This window comes from Fistularia commersonii, chromosome 2, assembly GCF_037954325.1.
Source record: "Fistularia commersonii isolate RoL2024-O1a breed Wild chromosome 2, RoL_Fcom_v1.0, whole genome shotgun sequence".
NCBI classification, from domain to species: Eukaryota; Metazoa; Chordata; class Actinopteri; order Syngnathiformes; family Fistulariidae; genus Fistularia; species Fistularia commersonii.
The window spans coordinates 21509553-21520091 of record NC_141285.1 but is presented as its reverse complement, the minus strand read 5'-3'; the positions used below and the strand labels follow the sequence as shown (position 1 = coordinate 21520091).

The following is a 10539-nucleotide window of genomic DNA, read 5'->3' as shown; positions in this document are numbered from 1 at the left end:
TGAAAAATAACTGATTGAGCTCCTCATTTGCTAAGACCTATAAGACTGTTTCATTTCTATTGTTTCAGAAAAAAAATTAAATATGAAACACAAGGGCACTGTAAATTCTCCTCTTTAATTGCAGTGACATTTCATTGAAGCAGCATAATTCAAACTCATGTACAGTTTAGTCATAAGCCAGTGGAAAATGGGGGAATAAATATAAAATGAAAAACATGTCAGTAATATTTAATAAAAAAATTACATGAAACATTACTTACTGGATGTAATATCCAGTAACCTGAAAAGATAGACATATTACAGTGACTGAAGTCCTTTCAAAGTAGTTGTAATCATGTAGTTACAGTCAACGAGATATGTTGTTTTGAGTTGAATGCAGGAACTGGATGACACCGTGCCTCTTCATTTGATTCTTAATATGGTCTGTCATGACTTCTTCCTGGGTTGGTCACAATAAGGTACATTTTCTAGTAGAAGGTTCTCTCTGGGTCTAAGTACTGTGACAGTTGGAGAAAAGAGCAATCAGCAATCATTGGTCACAACTATTAAAGTTAATATTACTTAGTTAAAGTTAAAGTTACTATTAAAGTTATCAAAGTTAATTTCTAATATACAAGGAAAAAAAAACATGTACGTACACAATGTTTGCTCATCTACATGCTCCATTTGAAGAACAGACTGTCTTAGAATTGCTTCCACATCTGAGCCCATTCTGATCATCTGTATTAGCAGAAAAGATTTTGTATGGACAGATTATGAGAAAAAATGTGCACTCAGAAAATATGTAAAATAATCCACTTCAAGTACAGATGGCTTTTTATGTGGCATATTAAGAGCATCCTTCATTTTTCTGACGCCTTTCTTTTGGCTGTTAACTGTGAATGACAAAGGGTTTGGTAATACTGAAGATTTTGTTAACCTTTCTAAAAATGGGCAATTTATGCTCACATGTATATGTAATGCAATTGTATTTTAATTCGCAACCACTTGTAGTGTTAGGTCCAGTAGTATTCCGTAAGTGCTTGCTTGTTGATGATTGCCTTTCCCTATTTTGACTAAAACATCACCCCGAAATATCTGTTGCAGTATTAGGCAGAAAAAAATGCATAGAAATAACACTGTAGCAATTGTTGACATAATAATTTGGATTTTGTTGAAGTTCTTGTCAATGTTCTCATGATAACTAGACAGTAGGTGGCGCCATTGTGTGACTTGTCAGAGCATGTAGGTGAGCTCCAGATAGTCCCTGCCTGGTGCATGGGCCAGGAGAGCAACACAATCTGTTTTGGGCTGTGTGTGTGTGTGTGTGTGTGTGTGTGTGTGTGTGTGTGTGTGTGTGTGTGTGTGTGTGTGTGTGTGTGTGTGTGTGTGTGTGTGTGTGTTCAAGACAACCATGTAATGATAAAAAGGAAACAACAAATACGAAACCTGGATGTGTCTGACCACAGTCATTAAGGTGAGCATGGGAAATATTCGTGGAAAAGTAAACAAACCTATTATGTAAATTGACTTTTATGTGGCGCAATAGACACTGACTAACATCTAATTTGTGTTTAAGTTATTAATCCAACTTTTTAAGAAACTGGTTTTGCACATGCATATTCTCATACATCAGCTGCCTTATGGTAATACATTTAGACAATTTAATGTTTGTATATCAGAATCGAAAACCAAGTATGTGTGCGGTAATTGCTCATAAAAATTTTAATAGTTGCACTTGGCCGAGTAACATTTGTCACTACTTCTTCTCCTTGCGGCTTTTCCCTTCAGGGGTCGCCACAGCGAATCAACCTTCTCCATCTAACCCTATTCTCTGTATCCTCCTCTCTCAAACCACCTGCCTTCATATCCTCTCTCACTACGTCCATAAACCTTCTCTTTGGTCTACCTCGACACCTCCGGTCTGGCAGCTCCAATTCCAGCATCCGTCTACCAATATATTCACTATCCCTCCTCTATCCCTCCCCACCCCAAGTACCTGAACTCCTCCGAGTTCTTGATCTCCACTCCCTGTAGCCTCACCGTTCCACCCGGGTTCCTCTCAGTCACACACATACACTCTGTCTTGCTGCGACTAACTTTGATTCCTCGCCCTTCCAGCGCATACCTCCACCTCTCTAGATTTTCCCTAAACCTGTTCATATGCAAACAACATGGTCCATGGAGATTCCTGTCTAACCTCATCTGTCAGCCTGTCCATCACCACTGCAAACAAGGAAAGGGGCTCAGAGCTGATCCCCGATAGAGTCCCACCTCCACCTTGACCTTCTCGGTTACACCTACAGCTAGCATTCATGTCCTGCACCAGTCTAACATACTTCTCTGCCATTCCAGATTTCCTATTAACATTTGTCACTCCTATGTAGTATTTCCACTAACATCATTCAGACTATCAGACACGATAGTATTGATTTAAAGAACTTTCATTTACCTACAGAAACAACAGATCTGAGTGAGAGATGACATTTGATATCAAGTTCTACAGGAAACAGACTTAATAATAATAAACCAGGGTCAGAAATACACATTGTACCTTTTCAATGTTTTCCTCTGACGTCTCGTGTTTGTTTTGACGGAACTCTTCGTTGATCTTTAACCTTGCAGCTTCACAGAAGAAAACAGCCATATGACAGTGTGAAGCAAGACTTTTCACAACATTTCAGTGAATCAGTGAATCATCTTACCAGTCAGTGCTCTGGCATCGTCCTTGAATACAGTCATCCTGGTTCTGTGCAGCTTTTTAAACACGTTCAGGACCTGCATTTACAGACATTAGCTTTTAGCAACTGGGAGGCTGTCGTCTCCGTCGGTGGAAAACTTTTCTAACTTACGCCATTATCTAAAGATGCAAAACAAGGCTATCCATCATATTTGCATGTGATTTAAAAAAAAATGGTATTAAAATCATGTTCTGTTAAAGCATGTGAGCCTAACCTTCAAACGGGTCCCCATCTTGGCGTCTTTATCTCACTTCCGGGGTGGGGAAGTCCCAGCGACCAATCAGAGGAAGTTATGCTTTGACTATGTTAACAGCCAATGAGCGTCAACGTTTCGAGTTGGTGCGCGCACACTGGTCCTAGCTGGCGTCTGCTCGTGCCCGTCGTCTCCGGCGCCAACATGGCTGACGAAACAGCGAAAGCGCAGGTGGCGAAACCCGGCGGAGACACGATATTTGGGAAAATAATCCGCCGGGAGATTCCGACTGAGCTGATCCATGAGGACGAGCAGGTACGAATTTGTCGGCTTCATTTCCTGGCGCCGAAGCGCGTCCCGGATTTGCTATCATGGCTAATGTTAGCTCCGCACTAACTCAGCACAGTCTCTTCTTTCGCTACAAGCATGCATTGTCATTCCATCCGAGCATAACAGGTTAAATATTCTAATAATCTGTAAATGTAATATCATTTTGTTTGATACTGAATTATGATGTCTTGGAAACGGGCCTTCCTGTTATCGGTTGGATATTTCCGTCTGATGTAAGTCATCGGTCATGTTGCATTTGAACCAGTGAGAATTCACAGATTTGTGTTTTAATAAATATATGGAAATGATCCTTATGTGTAATTTAATAGCGATGTAAAGGAGCAGAATCAACTGACAGCGACAACACCAGGAAATACTTCCTCAAAGATAAAATTACAGAGAGTTCTGCAAATATTCCAAGCAGTCAAATAGATAAAATCTGAAAATTGTCCTCCAAAGTTCTTGCAGGAAGGATTGTACACAAATTATAATCATGCAGTTTCATCAAAAAAAGCGGCTGTTCAGGAAGTGCTAACTGAGCTTATAACAACGTAATCAATGCGGAAAAGGAATTTGCGAGTCCTTCCTGATGCACCAAATGCTGGTTTGGGCTGAGCTGTTCATCTATGTGAACTCAAGACAAAACATTTTCCTCCCTGCAGAAAAAAATATCAATATAACTGGTATGCAGCTGCAGAAACTAAGCCGAAATTGCAATCATACAAGCAGAGCGAGTCAAGAGCAGTATCACTGGGGGAGACTACTGACCAACATCATTATAATTGTGTCCCTGCAAGAAATCATCAGAATTTTCCATCCTAAGTTTCTGTCTTTGCAATTGAGATGTATTAAAGCACAATAAACAGCCTTAAATATTTAACAAGGGCGCCATCATCATTACTCATGGCAAGAGGATTTGAGGGCAATGCAGTTACATTTGCTTTGTGACTTCTTTCAAAACATCGAAGTACACAAGATGTCATTCTAAATTGTTTTTGCTTGTGTTGCAAAAAGAAAATGACCCACTCAAAAATAAATGTTTTAAATGTCAAGATGTTGAAGTCTCAAGGGGAACTGGTATTCATCAATAAGTACTTTGAATGGTGTCACAGTTGTACAGGAGAGAAGACAAAATATGGAGCAGAATAATCGTCTCAGCTGCAATGACAATGTGCTCTATATCCGCCCGAGTAATAAATTCATTATACTAATACTTATCCATAATTGCTTATTGCATAATAATCCATAATATGCTTATTCATAATTTGCTCCCTTTTATTTCAGTGCGTTGCCTTCAATGACATTTCCCCACAAGCTCCCACCCACATCCTGGTCGTCCCAAAGAAGCCGATTGTCCAGCTTTCCAAAGCAGAGGAGGGCGACGCTGCGGTGAGTATCGGCCTTAAAATATCCCAACGCCACAAGAGGCAGCATCGGTGACCGTCAACGTTCGCCGTTTGTCTCCGTCCCCTAGTTGCTCGGCCACTTGCTAATCGTGGCGAAGAAGTGTGCGGAGAAGGCCGGACTGACCAAGGGCTACAGGATCGTCGTCAACGATGGGCCGGACGGAGGCCAGTCGGTCTACCACGTCCACATCCACGTCCTAGGGGGACGTGTGATGGGTTGGCCCCCTGGCTAACCTCCCTTTCCTAGCACACACCCTCCTGCCAGCAGTGTCACGTGTTGTCTGACAGTCAATCCTATCACATGGTGACTGAAATGGTTTGTCACAGGAATTAAAGCCAAACAAAACTTGGATGTTCATCTGTGGTAATAAAATATTTAACAACCTTGGAGTCTCTGTCATTTCAAACCTGTCCAGCTGGTGCGTTACTCTGAGTGATCAAATTATAAAGAAAGATGACTCATTTCAGCTATGCTTGAATTTAACAGCAAATAAATTAATAAAATTGATTTTCAATTAGCTGAACTGCAGCAGTGTTTTTTTTTTAAACTGATCCAATCTTGTCAGGGTCAAAACGGAGGCGGTGCTGCAATTATCATACAAATCATAAATGATAATGGCTGGCTTGACATTTCATTTTCAAACTCCATTGCGGGTATTTAAAGTTAAAGAGAGAAACAGGCTTGATGTGCTGCATCTCGTCCGAGACACATTCTCTAAATCTCCGACCATTTGAGGTTGCCATTTTATTAATTCCCATCTTTTATTTTCATCTGGCTTTGAGCTCAAATGTGTTCTGCAGACTCAACACTAGGTGGCAGTATGTGCACGTGTATGAGTGTGTGAGAATGGATTACAGTCTTCAGATACAGTGATACAGCAATATATCTGGGAGTCTTAACTGTCATTGTGCACACAGCAGTGTGACTTGCAGCATGTTATGCCACGGGCAAAGACACAGTATGGGTCTCTCACTCTGAAAAGTGTGCAAATTGTTACCTCAGCAGAAAACCATTCACTTCTTAGACACTTGCCAGATACCCCATTTGCAGAAGTGTTATTTTTATCCGTGCCGTGCACCTCCCCTTCCTCTGTGCCAGTTAACAGCCTGCAGGTAGTAAATAATGATATTATAAAAACATTTATGGAGCACTTTCCATCAAAGTGCTGTACAAGTGAGAAAGGATGGGAGTAGGGTTAGAATGAGTAAAGACGCATTCAATCCCATTTGTTCCTCCTGTCATCAGTATTTTCAGATACTTTCAAGTTTTTAATGGTTGTTATTCTTGACATCGACCCGAAGTCAGCGATAACACCTGGCTTTTTAACCTCGGATCAGTACAGGCAGATTTTTCTGAACTTTATGGGACTTTTTACTGCAGTCTGAATTTGCTCACAGGCATTTTGATGATTCATTATTTATCTTTTTTGTATTAGCATTGCGTGCGCAGCCTGCAAAACCATTTAAATTCTCAAGAACTCAAAAGTTGTTTTAAGAGCCTCGGGACCTCAAGGACATAATTTACATCTCAGATGGGATCGGCTTTTACTTTGTTGGGATGAGAGTAATTGAAACCTAAAAATGTATTGTTTTCTCTTCATTCACTTTGATACGAGCGCTCCCGCTGTGAGTGGCTGCACGGTGCACTGTTAGTTTTACCATCTGGTGTTTTACTGCTAGAAACCCGTGGAAGTTACCATCTGCAATCAATCTGTCCACTTAATAAAACACAGGAGCACGTGAATGGCTCTGTTTTTATTAACAGTAAGAAACGATGCAGACAGCTGAACAAATATAAAATACATAAAACATCCACAAAATATTAAAACAAAAAAAAAAATAAATAAAATGGTGTTTTTCTTTACAAAAAAAAAAAGGACAAAGAACACTGGTCAGATGCCACGTGGAATTTGAAAAATAAACATGTACCTAGCATTCACAGACCCCTAATTTTTTTTTTTTTTTTCTTTTGATGGAGGGGAACAGAAACTAAAACAGACGTAGCAACAGAGGATTAATCTGTACAGAAAGAACGGTTTCAGAAAGGCAAGGAAGAGTAACTTTTGATAACTGGGCATCCTGTCACATCCGATGCAGCCTTGTGTTGCTTCCTCTCTACTTCTGTATGAATATTAAAACAAAAAAAAACATAAAAACAATCCAATGTGCAAAAGATGATTTTTTTTTTCGACAACTACTTCTTTTCTTCTTTTGAATCAATGCCCTTCTAGAGTTGAAATGGGCGATTTCAGGCATTGCAAAATGTTTTACAGTACATTATAGCGAATAGGGAAATTAACAAGTACTTTGGTACCTAAACTCACTACTGTGAGTGTCTAAGTACTAATACACTGCCTTTGAGTCATCTTGCTCTAGAACACGGACGATAAGCTTCAGAGATCCAGAAAGTGGTTAGTTTCCATACTTAGATAAGCAGCAGTCGAAGAGACGGGGGGTTAATCATATTAACTGTATTGAGTATCTTTATGCCGGAACTTTCCTCGTTGACGCGATTAAACAAGCACCTATGTACACTTAGGTGAAGCTGCGACCAGCTGAAATCATCAAATTGGTTGGCGTGAGTGGGTTCCACATCCTCTACTCCCTGATGTATATTTTTTAAAGTGAGTTGTCTTTATTTGTTGTTTAGTTTTTTTAAAGACATTTGTGAAAACAGCTTCTTCACGCTTGTGTGTATGTGTGTTTGTGTGTGTGTGAGTTAGTAAGCTCCAATTTCTGAGTGACAAATAAAGAGAATTGAATTTAACGCGAGGCCAGGCAAACATTGAAAAGTAAAAGGTCTACAGTATATACTAGTATCCAAATAGTATAAAATATTTACATTTTTTTCTCCCCTCTGATATTTTTTTTCCATGTTAAAATAGAAGTCACGTGACCAGTGACTGTACAGGTAAAAAAAAACAAACAAAAAAAAAACAAAAAAAACAAATCCAATTAGAACTCAGAGGACACTTGAGTGGATGAACTGTAGTGAAAAAGGCCAAGAGCACCGACTCCCACAGCCCGAACCAAAATAAGGCAGCGATGATAAAAACTAAACACACTTTTTCAGATTGTGATTCTTGCTGTTCGTAGAAAAGAGGTGACGGCAGAGGAAGGCGAGTCCCATCGGTTAGATGAACGGATTACTTCTGGTTACAGGCCTCTCTCACTTTGGTAAGTCATTTCTTCTCCCCAAAGGCTTTTTTTTTCTTTAATACCCTCCAGAAATAATCAGATCAACTAAAGATGCTGGTTTGCGGGAAGACAGCTCTCGGCTCTGTTACTACACAAAATACCGGAGCGACAAAGACCCGACTGGCAGGAAAGGGAAGGTGAAAAGACTGGTGAGAAGCGATGGAGAGGCAACAACAAACCTATTTGAAGAGACGGTTGAGTGGACGGACACTTCGAGTTAGGAATAATATAAACTGCAACTCTTCCCGCTGGATTTTCCGACAGTTTCAGATACAAAGTGTGTCTGTTTGTGAGCGTGTGGTTTGTCAGGTTGCGTACTTAAGGCTGCTGAAGTATTCTTTGTACCGAGTACAAGTTATTGCAGTGTGTTGTGTTTCGGCGTGACGTGACTAGAAAATCATTTGCGGTATTTTTACAATGCGCTCTGTTCTGGATACGTCGTAAAAAGCTTTCTTGTATATCATCTGAGGGCAAAGGGGTTTCCGCTGCTTCTGTCCAGTTTGTGTGTTTTAAGGCATGTCCTTAGTGCAGGAGGGGTCCAGACACGTGGAGGAGACTGTGAGACAGAGCGGTGTCCGGGGTGAAAGCAGCCAGGTAGCCTTCGGTCCAACGGGGGGCCGGATCGGCCAGTCAAGTTGAAATACTAATGTTAATCCAGCTAAATCATTCAAGGGTCGATTTCCGTTTCAGGGTTTGTCCTTGACGTGTCAGTTTGGATTTAAAAGGCAGCTGAAGCACTTGGTTTCTGCCCGGGTATATTAAAGTGTTGCTAAAATGTTTTTTTTTTTTTTTTTTTAACCATAATGCATGTAGTATTGTCAGCGGAGTGGCAAACGCTCTGCCAGAAAAACAAAAATAGTCTGTACACCAGCCTCGTTGCTTGAACACTGACCTTCATCCATCGGCAGCCAAAACTTCGAATCACGTGACATCGCGTAAACCTTGATTTCCGGGAAACCCTTCACTTCTGTGCGATGGCCTCCTCCCCGCTGGGACGCATGCGGTTGAACGGTAGCACCCCGGCCCCCGCCAGGCCAAGAGCTACGCCGGCGCCCTCCGTGCTGGCAGAGGAGGCCGGAACCCTACCGGACGCCGCGGATCCTCCGGGCCCGGGGAGAATCTCTGGCAGCAGTTCTTTGGCTGGTTTCTGTGCCCCCGGGCTGGTGGCCGAGGGGGGGCTGGCCTTGCCGGCTAGAGGCTTGGTCGGGGTGGTGGGGCTGGTCAGGCCCAGACTGGCCAAGGCATCCAGGGTCCCGTCCGGGTCCACCATCACATTGATCACTGGGCCAAAGACAGAATGAGAGCACCTATGTTACCGCCAACATTGGGTGGAGACTCATACAAAAGATGTACCCTGAGTTGGGTGATGACAAGAAAAGGATTTTTATCACCTCCAATCACTATTTTCTAATGTTTGGGGATTCATCACCTGTTCACGGGTGGAAAATGTCTATCCAACACACTAAATAATAGAAATGAAGTTTTCCTGCACTGACAGGTTATTTTTGGGAATTAAATACTCTCAGGGATTTTTTTGGTTCTACAAATTCTGTACAAAATACAATATGTGACTCGAAAAAAAGACTATCACCCTTTCCAATCAGCACATCAGAATGAGGTGATTTTGTATAATATATTGCCCACCCTTATCACACAATACCACGTAAATGAAGAAAAAAAAAAAGAACACAGTGATGGTGGATGACCATAATCATCCTACTTTACCTTGGAGTTGCTTCTCCACTCTTTTCAGCTCCAGTAGTATCGAGGATATCTCCTGCAGAAATTGCAGAAAATAAAAGAACCGGCTTTAAATATCATCGCCTCTGCCCCTCTGGACATCCATTAGATTGATAGAAGAGTCCCTGTACCTTGTTGGAGGTTTTCAGCAGTGGTATATCACTCTCCGCTTTCAGTTTGCTCTCAATTTCCTCCCAGTTCCGATCCTTGTCCTTGAACAGTATCCTGAAGGAGAAGAAAGCTCACAAGCTCAGTCATTCAGCGTGCACATTCTGCGATTAATGATAACAATAATAGCAATACTTCTACTACTAATAACAATAATAAAGATATCACGGCCAGACACCTGTAGAAAATTAGGAAAACATCATTACCTAATTTTTCCTGCTGTTTTGTCGACGGAGTGTCGGATCTTGGAGGACAGCTGAGAGACTGAATTGAGCAGTAGGCTGTCCAGCACCGCCTGATGAGACAAAACACACGAAATGTAACGATCGTCTCCGCGTCGGTTTAACGGTTTCCGTGTCCTATCCTTTGTGTTGCCTCTCACATCCTCGCGGTTCCAGGTGCGTCTCCTCAGAGCTCTGGGCTCCAGGCTATCGGGGGCTCGGGGCCGGAGCTCCACTGGCTTCCCGTTGATCTCTGGCGCCTTCGTGGTCGAAATCACGGGAGGGATCTTCCTGAAGTTGAGGCTCTCGTCAAACACCCGATCCACCAGCTGGGCAAAATAGAGTTTGATGCAGAAGTAATTAAAATATTGTTTTATAGTTGTCGGTTGAGTAAAAAAGGTTTGAGTGAAATGAAGTGATCTGTGAGCAATGACAGAAGTGCAATGCAACTTAAAGCCATGGAGGTTTTAGTTTAAGCAAACACAACCAGTTAAGTGACAGTGTAATCTTAAAAGATGGGAAATGACCGGAGCAGCAGCAGGCGACGTTAACCACTGAAGCGA

General features: G+C 41.7%; 3 protein-coding genes across 7 annotated transcripts in view; 1 reads left to right on the top strand and 2 right to left on the bottom strand.

Moving 5' to 3' along the window:
* Positions 1-41: 41 nt before the first annotated feature.
* On the bottom strand, positions 42-2993 carry lyrm7 (LYR motif containing 7). Its single transcript, XM_086172706.1, has 5 exons — positions 2935-2993; positions 2685-2757; positions 2534-2604; positions 639-720; positions 42-497 (listed from the first exon to the last, which is right to left on the bottom strand). Exons 1-5 carry the CDS (start codon positions 2950-2952, stop codon positions 427-429), a joined length of 315 nt encoding a protein of 104 aa, XP_086028832.1. The 5' UTR covers positions 2953-2993; the 3' UTR covers positions 42-426.
* On the top strand, positions 1287-5034 carry hint1 (histidine triad nucleotide binding protein 1). Its single transcript, XM_086172694.1, has 4 exons — positions 1287-1456; positions 3034-3228; positions 4528-4632; positions 4718-5034. Exons 1-4 carry the CDS (start codon positions 1433-1435, stop codon positions 4880-4882), a joined length of 489 nt encoding a protein of 162 aa, XP_086028820.1. The 5' UTR covers positions 1287-1432; the 3' UTR covers positions 4883-5034.
* A 1351-nt stretch (positions 5035-6385) lies between these two features.
* The window catches only part of cep170aa (centrosomal protein 170Aa), a 40771-nt gene continuing 36617 nt past the window's right edge, over positions 6386-10539 (bottom strand). For all 5 annotated transcript variants that reach the window (XM_086172646.1, XM_086172653.1, XM_086172662.1 and 2 more), the window contains 5 exons: positions 10138-10305; positions 9962-10050; positions 9719-9812; positions 9573-9624; positions 6386-9128 (listed from right to left, as the gene is read on the bottom strand). In XM_086172646.1, coding sequence (XP_086028772.1) covers positions 8809-9128; positions 9573-9624; positions 9719-9812; positions 9962-10050; positions 10138-10305 — 723 coding nt within the window. In that variant the 3' untranslated portion in view covers positions 6386-8808. The remainder of the gene's footprint in view (positions 9129-9572; positions 9625-9718; positions 9813-9961; positions 10051-10137; positions 10306-10539) is intronic.